At 40.0% G+C, this 15,626-nt stretch overlaps 1 protein-coding gene across 1 annotated transcript in view; it reads right to left on the minus strand.

The window, feature by feature from the left end:
- Positions 1 to 15,626, minus strand: part of TMX4 (thioredoxin related transmembrane protein 4) — a 68,882-nt gene that overhangs the window by 32,485 nt on the left and 20,771 nt on the right. The window contains exons 3-4 of the mRNA XM_070471866.1: positions 2,390 to 2,435; positions 508 to 636 (exon numbers count right to left, since the gene is read on the minus strand). Coding sequence (XP_070327967.1) covers positions 508 to 636; positions 2,390 to 2,435 — 175 coding nt within the window. The remainder of the gene's footprint in view (positions 1 to 507; positions 637 to 2,389; positions 2,436 to 15,626) is intronic.

Raw genomic sequence — 15,626 nt, forward strand, 5'->3', positions numbered from 1 at the left:
TATTATTGCTTGACCTTATCTGCCTCACCAAGCATTATACAATTTACCATCATGGCCAAAGGTTACCCCAGCAGTATTCTGTTAAGCAGCCAAAGACACCATAGGTCTTACTCTCCACACAGACAGATACTTTAGCAATTCCTTCATGAACTCTAAATTCAAGAAAAAGGTTCTGCTCTACCTTCTCAATAATTTATAAGGAAGGAGGTATGGTAAATGGTGTTCAATACCATATTTAGTAAAGAGAAAAGAGGTGACGGTGCTAAAGTTGGAGGAGAGCTCTCTGTAACCCCCCTGAATCTGGATACTAAACCCTAGCATCCTAACAACCAGCTGAAACACATAGGGTCACAAAACCAGAAATACAACATGGGCCAAACAGGGGCACGTGTCATCTGGGAAATCAGAAGTGAATATGAAAAGAAATGTAGACTTTCAAGGTCTATGGGTTGTTAAGTTGAGACTATCTGTTCTATTAGTAACACTGTCATTAAAAAAACAAGTTACGTTAGAGAAGCTGGGGATTTCCAGCCAGTCAGAGGCTCAACAGACTGCCACTTCTTCTCTAAGATATAGTTCTGCAGGTCTTCGTAGACTCCTGGGCCACGGTAACGGCGGAATATCCCATCTTTTGCACTATAAATTATAAAAACAAAAAATAAACTAATTAAAATAACAAGTGTTACAGATAATAAAAACGAAAATAAGTACTGGTTTTACATGTGAACTCCACTCTGAATTTTAACTTCACTCAAAATGAAAAACAAAAAGAAATATTATAGTTAGGCATAAATAAGAAAGCATACACAAATACTTATTACAAATGAGAAATTCCAAAGGATAGAAAATTAAACATTCTATTTTATCACTGCACAATTTGCGACTGTAAGCAAAGTCCTTCGCAGTGGCTAATCTGTCAAGTTACTTTTTATTATTTTTGCTACAAATTATTTCAATTTTTCTCTTACATCAGCAAAACTGCAGTTGTTATCAAGTTTTAAAAAACTCTATCCACATTTCCAAATTGATATCATGCAAGTCTCTCTCCTGAAAACTGGGTCTCCCTGGTGGCTCAGTGGTAAAGAATATGCCTGCCAAGGCAGGAGACCTGGATTTGATCCCTGGGCTGGGAAGATCCCCTGGAGAAGGAAATGGCAACCCACCCTAGTGTTCTTGCCTGGAGAATTCCATGGACAGAGGAGGCTGGCAGGCTATAGCCCATGGGGTTGCAAAAGAGTCGGACAGGACTTACCAACTAAACAACAAATGCCTTAGGTCTTCCCTCCCTCTCACCTTCGGTCTAGGTAAGTTTCCTAAGGGAGGAGCCGACCCTTTTCTCTCCTGTTAACTCATTCACTGCTCCTGCCAGCGGGGCTCCTGTTCCCGCGACCGCACGGAAGCGGCTCATACTGGGATGGCTCTTCAGTGCGGTGTCCCCGGAGCGCTCTTCCGCCATTTCCCCTGTGTGTCCTGGACACTGGCCCTCCCTCCCTCCCTCCTTCCCCTGGGCTATCCTGACATGAGGTCTCCGGTCCTTCTCAGTTCCATGCGCCCTGTGCTCCTTTGCAGATGTCCTAGCAGGGGTCACTGATCCTTAGCGTGCTCCTTTTCCCACCGCGTCTATTCTCTCACCGTATGTATTTCAACTGTGATCTAATCCCTGGTATGTACCTCCAGTCTACACCTTTCTTATGATCCTGAAATTAAACTATCACCTAAACTTCTCATTTGGAATTAGCATAAACCCTTCACACTATCTTTTCCATTCTGGTCTCTATCTTCCAAACTGAACTTTATTCTAATAACTTCTCAATAGCTTTGCTAGTTAAACAGGCCTGTCAGTAAGTCACCAGAGGCTCTCCCTTTCTTATGGCTAATCAGTCACCAATGATCCCACCTCCTCAGCATCTCTGGAAACCATCCCTGCCTGTCTCCTTCCCCCTCACTACCTGAACTTCTCTAGCACCATCACCTGGGATGATCCAACTGTACCTCTCAGGCCAGCCACAGAGAACTAGTTCTCAGAAGGCATCTCCTTTTCTCCTAGGCTTTTCCATGATACATCCTCTATTTGGAAAGATCTTGTCTACCTTACTTGCTTCACATACTCTTGTTACCTATTAAGAATCATCCCACCTTTCATATCATCAGAAAAACCCTCTTCGGCCTCCTCACCTATCTGCTGCCTGAAATTAGACTCTCGGTAGCACCTGGGCGCCCCTCTCTGCTGATCACTATCGTTCAGTGGAGACCAGTCTTTCTCCCTGCACATGCTAAGCTGAACAAATGAAGGTAACGGACAAGAACTAAAGAATCCCAGGACACACTTTTTACACACACACCTACTAATTTCTAATCATTACAAGACCAGAAAATTATTTGAACTTACTGGAAAAATGCTGGGAGGGTGGTAACAAAGAAGCGGCCACTCAAACCTACAAGAAGCAGAAACAGAAAAGTTATAAGCCAAACTCAGACTAACCCAAGCATCTAACTCAGGCTGTAAGGGCAAGAAGCCTTGATCTTGTTATTACAACCACATAAGTAAAATCCCTCCCATTACTGAATCACATTTACTATTTTTTAAAATAAAATTTTAACCATCTTTATTTACCTAATGCTTTCCAGTCACTGACATAAAACTTGCTTATCTTTGATGTGTTAAACTGGAGTTTTCCAGCTTATATGATACTAAGGACTGTATGGTGGCTGAAAGGATAAGTTGTAAAGACACACAACCTAGTTAAACAACTAAATTCTCCACTTACTAATGTTGTGTTCTTAGATAAGTGACTTAATCTTTCTGATTATCAGTTACCTCATATATAAAACGGGGATATAAAATCCTAACTGAACTGTTCTGAAGTTATCTTAGATCACTATATTAAATTATTCAATAAATTATACATATTATTAAATAGCCATATATTTAAAAATAACAATGAATATGACATAATAAAATCATGTATAATCTTTGCACATTCATAAACTTTGCAAGTACAGTCAAGAAATTCCATGTACAATTCAGCTCAGTTCAGTTCAGTTGCTCAGTTGTGTCTGACTCTTCGTGATCACATGGACTGCAGCATTCCAGACTGCCCTGTCCATCACCAACTTCTGCAGCTTGCTCAAACTCATGTCCATTGAGTCAGTGATGCCATTCAACCATCTCACCCTCTGTTGTCCCTTCTCCTCCTGCCTTCAATCTTTCCCAGCATCCAATGAGTCAGTTCTTCACATCAGGTGACCAAAGTATTGCAGTTTCAGCTTCAAAATCAGTCCTTCCAATGAATATTCAGGACTAATTTCTTTCAGGATTGACTGGTTGGATATCCTTGCAGTCCAAGGGGCTCTCAAGAGTCTTCTCCAACACCACAGTTCAAAAGTATCAATTCCTGGCACTCAGCTTTCTTTATGGTCCAATTCTCACATCCATTCATGACTACTGCAAAAACCACAGCCTTGAATAGATGGACCTTTATCAGCAAAGTAATGTCTCTGCTTTTTTTTTTTTTATTACTTCACAACATTTCAGTGGGATTTGTCATACATTGACATGAATCAGTCATGGAGTTACATGTATGTGTCTCTGCTTTTTAATATGCTGTCTAGGTTGGTCATAGCTTTTCTTCCAAGGAAAAAGCGTCTTTTAATTTCATGGCTGCAGTCACCATCTGCAGTGATTTTGGAGCCCAAGAAAATAAATTCTGTCACTGTTTCCATTGTTTCCCCATCTACTTGCCATGAAGTGAAGGGATCAGATGCCATGATCTTCATTTTTTGAATGTTAAGTTTTAAGCCAGCTTTTTCACTCTTCTCTTTCACTTTTGTCAAGAGGCACTATAGTTTCTCTTTGGCTTCTGCCATAAGGGCGGTGTCATTTGTATATCTGAGGTTATTGATACTTCTACTGGCAATCTTGTTTCCAGTTTGTGCTTCATCAAGCCCAGCAGTTTGCTGTTAAAGAAGCAGGATGACAATATACAGCCTTAACGTACTCCTTTCCCGATTTGGAACCAGTCTGTTGTTCCATGTCGAGTTCTCATTGTTGCTTCTTGACCTGCATACAGATTTCTCAGAAGGCAGGTAAGGTGGTCTGGTATTCTCATCTCTTTAAGAATTTTCCACAGTTTGCTGTGATCCACACAGTCAAAGGCTTTGGCATAGTCAATAAAGCAGAAGCAGGTGTTTTTCTGGACCTCTCTTGCTTTTTCGATGATCCATGGATGTTGGCAATTTGATCTCTGGTTCATCTGCCATTTCTCAATCTAGCTTGAACACCAGCAAGTTCTCAGTTCACATACTGTTGACCTCACTTAGAGAATTTTGAGCATTACTTTGCTAGCGTGTGAGATGAGTGCAATTGTGTGGTAGTTTGAGCATTCCTTGACATTGTCTTTCTTTGGGATTGGAATGAAAACTAACCTTTTCCAGTCCTGTGGCCACTTCTGAGTTTTCCAAGTTTGCTGGTATATGAGTGAAGCACTTTCACAGCATCATCTTTTAGGATTTGAAATCACTCTGCTGGAATTCCATCACCTCCACTAGCTTTGTTCCTAGTGATGCTTCCTAAGGCCTACTTGACTTCATATTTCAGGATATCTGACTCTAGGTGAGTGATCACACCATCATGGTTATCTGGGTCATGAAGATCTTTTTTGTATAGTTCTTCTGCATATTCTTGCCATCTCTTCTTAATATCTTCTGCTTCTGTTAGGTCCATACCATTTCTGTCCTTTATTGAGCCCATGAAATGTTTTCTTTTTGCATGAAAAACGTTCCCTTGGTATGTTTAATCTTCTTGAAGAGATCTCTAGTCTTTCCCATTCTATTGTTTTACTCTATTTCTATTGATCACTTAGGAAGGCTTTCTTATCTCTCCTTGCTATTTCTGGAACTCTGTATTCAAATGGGTATATCTTTCCTTGTCTCCTTTGCCTTTCACTTCTCTTCTTTTCTCAGCTAATTGTAAGGCCTCCACACATAATCATTTTGCCTTTTTGTATTTCTTTTTCTTGGGGTGGTCTTGATCACTGCCTCCTGTACAATGTCACAAACCTCCATCCATAGTTCTTCAGGCATTCTGGCTATCAAATCTAGTCCCTTGAATCTACTTCTCACTTCCACTGTATAATCTTAAAGGATTTGATTTAGGTCATACCTGAATGGTCTAGTGGTTTTCCCCACTTTCTTCAATTTAAGTCTGAATTTTGCAATAAGGGGGCTTTCCTGATAGCTCAGCTGGTAAAGACTCCACCTGGGAGACCTGGGTTCGATCCCTGGGTTGGGAAAATCCCCTGGAGAAGGGAAAGGCTACCCACTCCAGTATTCTTCCCTGGAGAATTCCATGGACTGTATGGTACATGCGGTTGCAGAGAGTCGGACACAACTGAGCTACTTTTCCTTTCATACTAAGGAGTTCATGATCTGAGCCACAGTCAGCTCCCAGTCTTTTTTTTGCTGACTATGGAGCTTCTCCATCTTCGGCTACAAAGAATATAACCAAGCTGATTTCAGTATTGACCATCTGGTGATGTCCATGTGTAGAGTCATCTCTTGTGTTATTGGAAGATGGAGTTTGCTAGGAACAATGTATTCTCTTGGCAAAACTCTGTTATTTTTTGCCCTGCTTCATTCTGTACTCCAAGGTCAAACTTGCCAGTTACTTCAGGTATTGCTTGACTTCCTACTTTTGCATTCCAGTCCCCTATGATGAAAAGGGCATGTTTTTTTGGTGTTAGTTCTAAAAGGTCTTGTAAGTCCTCATAGAACCAATCAACCTCAGCTTCTTCAGCATTAGTCGTTGGGGCATAGACCTGGATTACTGTGATACTGAATGGTTTGCCTTGGAAACAAATAGAAATCATTCTGTCAGTTTTGAGACTGCATCCAAGCATTGCATTTAGGACTCTTTGTTGACCATGAGGACTACTCCATTTCTTCTAAAGGATTCTTGCCCATAGTATAGATATAATGGTCATCTGAATTAAATTTACCCATTCTAGTCTGTTTTAGTTCACTGATTCCTAAAATGTCAATGCTCACTCTTCCCATCTCCTGTTTGACCACTTCAAATTACCTTGACCCATGGACCTAACATTCCAGGTTCCTATGCAATATTGCTCTTTACAACATCGGACTTTATTTCCATCACCAGTCACATCCACAACTGGGTGTTCTTTTCACTTTGATTCCATCTCTTCATTCCTTCCGAAGTTATTTCTCCACCCTTCTCCAGTAGCATATTGGCACTTGCTGACCAGGGGAGTTCATCTTTCAGTGTTATGTCTTCTTGCCTTTTCATACTATTCCTGGGGTTCTCAAGGCAAGAATACTGAAGTGGTTTGCCATTCCCTTCTCCAGTGGACCATGTTTTGTCAGAACTCTCCACCATGACCCGTCCGTACTGGGTGGCCCTACATGGCATGACTCATAGTTTCATTGAGTTGACAAGGCTGTGGTCCATGTGATCAGTTTGGTTAGTTTTCTGTGATTGTGGTTTTTGTTCTGTCTGCCTTCTGGTGGATAAAGATAAGAGGCTCATGGAAGCTTCCCGATGAGAGGGACTGACTGTGGGGGAAACTGGGTCATGTTCTGATGGGCAGTGCCATGCTCAATAAACCTTTAATCCAATTTTCTTTTGATGGGCTGTGTTCCCTTCCTGGTTGTTTGGCTTGGGCCAAACTATGGTAAGGGCAATGAAGATAATGGCAACCTCCTTCAAAGGATTTGTGCAGAAACTGTTGTATTCAGTGCTCCTGACCCTGCAGCAGGCCACTGTCGACCCCCACCTCCACTAGAGACTCCTGGGCACTCACAGGCAAGTCTGGCTCAGTCTCTAGTGGGGACACTGCTCCTTTCTCCTGGCTGCTGGTACACAAAAGGTTTTCTTTGTGCCTTCCAAGAGTCTGTTTCCCCAGGCCTGTGAAGTTCTGAATTAAATCCCACTGGCCTCCAAAGTCAAATTCACTGGGGGTTCTCAATCTCTTTGCCAGATCCCCAGGTTGGGAAAATCTGTTGTAGGTCCTAGAACTTTCTTAACAGTCTGAGAATTTCTTTGGTGTAATTGTTCTACAGTCCACGGGCCATCTGCTTGGTGGCTCTATGATTGGGATAATAGTGACCTCCTCCAAGACAGCTTATGCCACAGGCTGCATGACCCAAGTCTGCTGCAGTCAGAGACCCTGTCCCTGTGGCAGGCTACAGATGACCCATGCATCTGCAAGAGACACTCAAACACTCAAAAGCAGGTCTGGCTCAGGCTCTGTGGGGTCTCTGGATCCTGGTGTACATAAGGTTTTGTTTGAGCTATGTTTTGTCTCTGTACATTAAACAATTTTTTTTTTTCAATTTGTCTCAGTAAACCTTTACTGAACACAACTTACACATCCATTGTTATGCCAGATACATGTAAAGACAAAGACAAAGAAAACCCTTAGTCACTCAGTGAATATTTACCAAGCACCTTCTTTGTTCTGGGAATTGTGATAACTATTCAAGATACAAATAAGCAAAAACACGTCTAGGCTTTGCTCCCACAGAGTGTACAGTCCAATGGCAGAAGGAAAACCTTAATCAAATAATCACAACTATGACTATAGAGATCAATGGGATCAAGAAAAGAGGCATGCAACAAAAACCTGAATGACACTAAAAGTAATGAGCAGAATGCTCTTTAAATGTTTAGAAGTAAACAAAACTCATGTGTGCACAAACAGTGAGTAAGTCTGGTTCTGTCAAAAGTGAAGCAATGCTGAAGGAGGCCCCTGACCAGCTCTCATCACTTATGCTTTTCCCATTGAAGAACTAGCTGGACAAAATCAAGTATCTATTCAAATAAAGTGGCTCAAATTTTACATCTCTCTGGTCTCACTTGCAATATGAAACACCGCAGCTTTACTTTTAATAAAATGGGAAATTTGCTTATACCCATTCTATTAGTTAAAGCTATATTCAGTAAATGGCTTCCCTCATAGCACAGTCAGTAAAGAATCTGCCTGCAATGCAGGAGACCTGGGTTCAATTCCTGGGTCGGGAAGATCCCCTGGAGAAGGGAATGGCAATCCACTCCAGTATTCTGGCCTGGGAAATCCCATGGACAGAGGAGCATGGCAGGCTACAGTCCATGAGATCACAAGAGTCAGACATGACCGAGCAACTAGACCATATTCAGTAACTAATTTATTAATTAATAATGAGTCTTCCCAAATTTTTTTCTGATATCAAACTATGTATATTCTAAAACATCCCTGTGGCATTTAAAAGAAAATATTCTGAAGGTAATAAAAATCAATTTACAAAAAGAAACATTTACTACAAACACTTCTCATGACATATCTGGAAGAAAATAAAGGTTGTACTGGCAGTTACAAAACCTCAGGTGACCTGAGAAGTCCACTGAGGACTGTAACAAGCATGTTCACCTCAAATACTGTTTGGAAATCCAGCCCAGGCAGGGAACCAGGATATCTCTTAATAACTTTCCAACTCTAAATTACTAGAGGAAAGAGCATTGGTAATTCTAAATTATTACATGCTTTAAGCTTCAAATAATTATTGCAGTTTCATATCTCATTTTTCTCCTAGCTAGAGATTCTTACACCCATCCAAATTTTCCTAAGGAATTACTGTTTTAAGGAATTATGCTTTGTTCATATATGGCCTTTTAAAACAGAATGAACAAATAGCATCCCATCACTACCTCATTTCTATTTAGATTTTTATAGAATAAATAGAATATCTAAAAAATGTTAGGTATTACTGAAAGAGATATTTTTAACTTGTTTTTTAAAATCCTTCATGTGCTCTTCGAAGAAGGCAACTGCACCCCACTCCAGTACTCTTGCCTGGAAAATCCCATGAACAGAGGAGCCTGGTAGGCTGCAGTTCCTGGGGTTGCGAAGAGTCAGACACGACTGAGCGACTTCACTTTCACTTTCATGCATTGGAGAAGGAAATAGCAACCCGCTTCAGGTTCTTGCCTGGAGAATCCCAGGGACGGCGGAGCCTGGTGGGCTGCCGTCTATGGGGTCGCAGAGTCGGACACGACTGAGCGACTTAGCAGCAGCAGCAGCAGCGTGTGCTGTTGTCATCATTGGCCATGGCAATAAATAAAAAATATATAAACCTTAAAAGTAGTTCATAAAACACATTAAATTATACAAAATCTCAAAAGTAGTTCATAAAACATATTAAATTATAAAACATGAATTTCCAAATTCACAAGCAGCTTGTGACTTAGCTTGGGCTAAACTCCACTTCTGCCTCTTATTAGTTTTTAATATGAGACAGTTGATTTAAAGACACTAGGCCTTAGTTGTCTTATTATAAATGGGCGTCACAATTTTTATCTTGCAGTATTGTAATATTAAGTGGTCTTATATTTATATAGTACACAGAGAAGAATGTCTTATATATGCTGCTGCTGCTAAGTCGCTTCCTGACCCAGGGATCAAACCCGGGTCTCCTTTGGTTCCTGCACTACAGGAGGATTCTTTACTACTGAGTCACCAGGGAAACCCATATAATAATACTAAATTAATGCTATTATTTTCTTTATTTAAATCTTTACTTCAAAGTTAGAATAAAATAAGAGGACATACAAACAGTAATTTAGTTGAGTGCTTTGGACATTGTGTATTATTTTGAATAACATAACTTAAAACTTTATAAATAAATGCACTCATGAAAATCAAAGAGTACAAAGAAAATAAGAAAAAAGAAACAGTGATAGATGGTCTCTGAGATTTCTGCATCTTTCTCATTCAGATTAGATGGTACAATAGCACACTTGTTCCCAAAATGGCTAGATTAAAGATTATAAAAAATTTACAGTTTTGACATGAATGTCTTCTATTTATTAATACTGTATTATGAAACATTAAGGGAGATTTTCATCACCTGAAAAGTTAAACCATAACCACTTTGGAATAGAGAAGCACCCTGTCAGGTTGTGGCTTTAGGATTTAAAACCAATGGATAAGGAAGCTGTGGTACATATACACCATGGAATATTACTCAGCCATTAAAAAAGACTTCATTTGAATCAGTTCTAATGAGATGGATGAAACTGGAGCCCATTATATAGACTTAAGTAAGCCACAAAGATAAAAACCAATACAGTATACTAACACATATATATGGAATTTAGAAAGATGGTAACGATAACCCTATATGCAAAACAGAAAAAGAGACACAGATGTACAGAACAGAATTTTGGACTCTGTGGGAGAAGATGAGGGTGGGATGTTTCAAGAGAACAGCATCGAAACATGTATATTATCAAGGGTGAAACAGATCACCAGTCCAGGCTGGATGCATGAGACAAGTGCTCGGGCCTGGTGCACTGGGAAGACCCAGAGGAATCGGGTGGAGATGGAGGTGGGAGGGGGGATCGGGATGGGGAATACATGTAAATCCATGGGTGATTCATGTCAATGTATGACAAAAACCACTACAATATTGTAAAGTAATTAGCCTCTAACTAATAAAAATAAATGGAAAAAAAAAGTGGAAAAAAAAAAACAAGCATGGATTTTAAAGAATTATAACAGGGAAGCAGCTCATTTCAAGTGTACATAATGGTTCACTGAAACAAACTTCAGAAAAGTATGGAAGAAACAAATGCACCTCTTAAATACTTAAAGAGATAAAGTCTGACCACAAGGTGTCCCAAAACTTAGACATACATTTTATACTTTAAAGATAACTTCTACTTTAAAATGAATATTAAGCAATTAATTCTTATTAGCAACCTTATCTTAAACACATAGAGCAAAAGAAAAAGAGGAATTAAAGATTAGGGAAGTAAAAAACACAGCAGGGAACTTCATATGTAAAGACACAACAGAAATTACCTAATTTCAATATGAAGGAAACTGGGATAGCTATTCAGTTTTAGTTCAATCACTCAGTCATGTCTGACTCTTTGCTTCCCCATGAACTGCAGCATGCCAGGCCTCGCTGTCCATCACCAACTCCTGGAGTTTACTCAAACTCATGCCCATTAAGTCGGTGATGCCATCCAACCATCTCATTCTCTGTCATCCCCTTCTCCCACCTCCAATCTTTCCCAGAATCAGGGTCTTTTCTAATGAGTCAGTTCTTCACATCAGGTGGCCAAAGTAATGAAGTTTCAGCTTCAGCATCAGTCTTTCCAATGAATATTCAGGACTAATTTCCTTTAGGATGGACTGGCTGGATCTCTTTGCAGTCCAAGGGACTCTCAAGAGTCTTCTCCAACACCACAGTTCAAAAGCATCAATTCTCTGGCACTCAGCTTTCTTTACAGTCCAACTCTCACATCCATACATGACCACTGGAAAACCACAGCCTTGACTAGATGGACCTTTGTTGGCAAAGTAATGTCTCTGCTTTTTAATATGCTGTCTAGGTTGGTCATAACTTTTCTTCTAAGGAGCAGGTGTCTTTTAACTTCATGGCTGTAGTCACCATCTGCAGTGATTTTGGAGCCCAAGAAATAAAGTCTGTCAATATTTCCATTGCCATCTATGTGCCATGAAGTGAAAGGACCAGAGGCTATGACCTTAGTTTTCTGAAAGTTGACTTTTAAGCCTTTCTCACTCTGCTCTTTTACTTTTGTCAAGAGGCTCTTTAGCTCTTGTTCACTTTCTGCCAGAAGGGTGGTGCCATCTGCATATCTGAGGTTATTGACATTTCTGCCAGCAATCTTGATTCCAGCTTGTGCTTCATCCAGTCCAGCATTTCTCATGATGTACTCTGCATATAAGTTAAATAAGCAGGGTGACAACAGACAACCTTAACATACTCCTTTCCCGATTTGGAACCAGGCTGTTATTCCATGTCCAGTTCTAACTGCTGCTTCTCGATCTGCATACAGATTTCTGAGAAGGCAGGTTAGGTGGCCTGGTATGCCCATCTCTTTCAGAATTTTCCACAGTTTGTTATGATCTACACAGTCAAAGGCTTTGGCATAGTCAATAAAGCAGAAACAGGTGTTTTTCTGGAACTCTCGTTTTTTCAATGACCCAAATAATGGCATTTTCATCTCTGGTTCCTCTGCCTTTTCTAAATCCAGCTTGAACATCTGGAATTTCACAGTTCATGTACTGTTGAAGCCTGGCTTGGAGAATTTTGAGCATTACTTTGCTAGCCTGTGAGATGAGTGCAATTGTGTGGTGATTTCAGCATTCTTTGGCATTGCCTTTCTTTGGGATTGGAATGAAAACGGACCTTTTCCAGTCCAGTGGCCACTGCTGAGTTTTCCAAGTTTGCAGGCATATTGAGTACATCACTTTCACAGCATCATCTTTTGGGATTTGAAATAGCTCAACTGGAATTCCATCACATCCACTAGCTTTGTTCATAGTGATGCTTCCTAAGGCCCACTTGACTTCTAATTCCAGGATGTCTGGCTCTAGGTGAGTGATCACACTATCATGATTATCTGCATCATGAAGATCTTTTTGTACAGTTCTTCTGTGTATCCTTTCCACCTCTTCTTAATATCTTCTGCTTCTGTTAGGTCCATACAATTTCTGTCCTTTTTTGTGTCCATCTGCATGAAAATCTCCCTTGGTATCTCTAATTTTCTTGACGAGATCTGTAGTCTTTCCCTTTCTATTGTTTTCCTCTATTTCTTTGCATTGATCACTGAGGAAGGCTTTCTTATCTCTCCTTGCTATTCTTTGGAACTCTGCATTCTAATGGGTATATCTTTCCTTGGCTCATTTGCCTTTTGCTTTTCTTCTTTTCACAGCTATTTGTAAGGCCTCCTCAAATAACCATTTTGCTTTTTGCATTTCTTTTCCTTGGGGATGGGCTTGATCACTGTCTCCTGTACAATGTCACAATGTTCCATCCATAGTTCTTCAGGCACTCTATCAGATCTAATCCCTTCAATCTATTTGTCACTTCCAGTGTATAATCATAAGGGATTTGATTTAAGTCATACCTGAACGGTCTAGTGGTTTTCCCTACTTTCTTCAATTTAAGTCTGAATTTGGCAATAAAGAGTTCATGATTTGAGCCACAGTCAGCTTCTGGTCTTGTTTTTGCTGACTGTATAGAGCTTCTCCATCTTTGGCTGCAAAGAATATAACCAATCTGATTTCAGTATTGACCTTCTGTTGATGTCCATGTGTAGAGTCTTCTCTTGTGTTGTTGGAAAAGGGTGTCTGCTATGACATGTGCATTCTCTTAGCAAAACTCTATTAGCCTTTGCCCTGCTTAACTCTATATTCCAAGGCCAAATTTTCCTGTTACTCCTGGTATTTCTTGACTTCCTACTTTTGTATTCCAGTCCTGTACAATGAAAAGGACATCTTTTCTGGGTGCCAGTTCTAGAAGGTCTTGTAGGTCTTCAGAGAACCGTTCAACTTCAGATTCTTCAGCATTACTAGTCAAGGAACAGACTTGGATTACTGTGATACTGAATGGTTTGTTTTGGAAATGAACAGAGATCATTCTGTCGTTTCTGAGATTGTATCTAAGTACTTCATTTTGGACTCTTTTGTTGATTATGAGGGCTCCTCCACTTCTTCGAAATTATTCTTGCCCACAGTAGTAGATATAACGGTCATCAGAGTTAAAATCACCCATTCCGGTCCATTTTAGTTCGCTGATTCCTAAAATGTTGATTTTCATTCTTGCCATCTCTTGTTTGACCACTTCCAATTTGCCTTGATTCATGGGCCTAACATTCCAGGTTCCTATGCAATATTGCTCTTTACAGCATTGGATGTTACTTCCATCACCAGTCATATCCACAACTGGGTATTGTTTTTGCTTTGGCTCCATCTCTTCATCCTTTCTGGAGTTATTTCTCCACTGATCTCCAGTGGCATATTGGGCACCTACCAATCTGGGGAGTTTATCTTTCAGTGTCCTATTTTTTTGCCTTTTCATACTTTTCATGGGGTTCTGAAGGCAAGAATATTGAAGTAGTTTGCCATTCCCTTCCCCAGTGGATCACGTTTTGCCAGAACTCTCCACCATGACCATCCTTCTTGAGTGTCCCTACAAGGCATAGCTCATAGTTTCATTGAGTTAGAGAAGGCTGTTGTCCATGTGATCAGATTGGGACAGATATTAGCTTTTGTTAATTAACCTCACTGAGCCTGTTTCTGAGTAATATAAAAAGAGTTTGTTCTTCCTAGGATTGTAATGATGCTACAACTTATGTAAGTTGCTCAACACAATTACAGGCTGAAGTAAATGCTAACTAAATGTTAGTTATTATCACCAAAGACAGAAGTAGAAGGAAAAAATTTTAAAAAGTAAAACTAATCTTACCTTCAAAACTGAAATGAAGTTGTCAATATAATGGAATATAAATAACTAAGTTTCATTATTATAAAACTAAAATGTCAACACTAACTGAAGTGCAGTAAACTAAAGTAGTTTCTATAATAAATTAGTGACTTTGAGGACAATGCTTACTTTTGGCCATGGTTTTACCTCTAATCTAGTGCAACAGCCATGGATGTTTTCTGAGCAGCTGCTGTTTTCTGTCTTGGACAACTAAGCTCATCCACATAGAAACGAAGGTTCAAGTAGACAGTCATTAACTTTCCGAAGTCAACTCAACTGAAACATCACCTGGTCTACACAGTATTAAACAGGCAGCATATGTAATCTAAGGCCTGTGCTCTCTTTGACTTCTACATCTCAGATGTAAAAATGCAATGTGTTTATAATCCCCAGTCTTTATAATCCTGAAATCTTACTTTCTACTTAAACTACCTAAAAAAATATCTTATTAGAAACACCAACAGTTGAGTTACAGGCATAACTAAAGAGTATGCATGAACACTTCAAAAATTCTTGCTTTCCCTTCTTTTTAAAAAAGAATGAAATTATCTCTTACTAGCATTCCTGCACATGGCAAACCTGATGAAAGTTACAGTAATAAAGATTTGCATCCAAACCTTCAACTATACACAGAAATATCCAGTGAACATCTCAACTGTGGGAAAAATAATATCATTGTGATGGTTTCCCACTGCTTATTAAGGAGGTAAGATTTTGTAAAAATAAAACAAATACTTGCTTCCAAGAATACAGACAAGATGTCCCGGAGGTTTGCCCATAAGTCAGTACCACATAAGACAGTCTCTCTTCATTCGGCTTCCAGGACTGCCTACTTCTCCATCTCCTTCCTACCTCACTAGCTTCTCCTTCTCAGCTTCTAAATGTTGGAGTGCCCCAATTCTCAATTCTGAAAACACTTCTTTGCCCATATTCCCTGGTGTTGGTGTTTAGTCACTCAATCGTGTCTGACTCTGCGATCCCTATGTCCATGGGATTTCCCAGGCAAGAATACTGGAGTGGGTTGCCATTTCCTTCTCCAGGGGATCTTCCCAACCCAGGGATCGAACTCGAGTCTCCTTCTTTATTGCTGAGCCACCAGGAAGCACACATTCCCGAGGTAATCTCAATTTGTCCCTTTGCTTAAAATACCATCTACCTGATAATTCTTAAATGCCTTTCTCTAGCTCATCTCTATTTGGATTTTCACTAAACATCTCAAAGCTAAACCCTGTTCCAAACCTGATCCTCTTTTAATCTCTTCCAACCTCACTCTTTTCACAAGTGCTGCAATCCATCTATCAGGAAATCCTTCTGGGTATTCCAGCCAAATGCGT

Source organism: Odocoileus virginianus, chromosome 9 (assembly GCF_023699985.2).
Source record: "Odocoileus virginianus isolate 20LAN1187 ecotype Illinois chromosome 9, Ovbor_1.2, whole genome shotgun sequence".
Classification (NCBI taxonomy): Eukaryota; Metazoa; Chordata; class Mammalia; order Artiodactyla; family Cervidae; genus Odocoileus; species Odocoileus virginianus.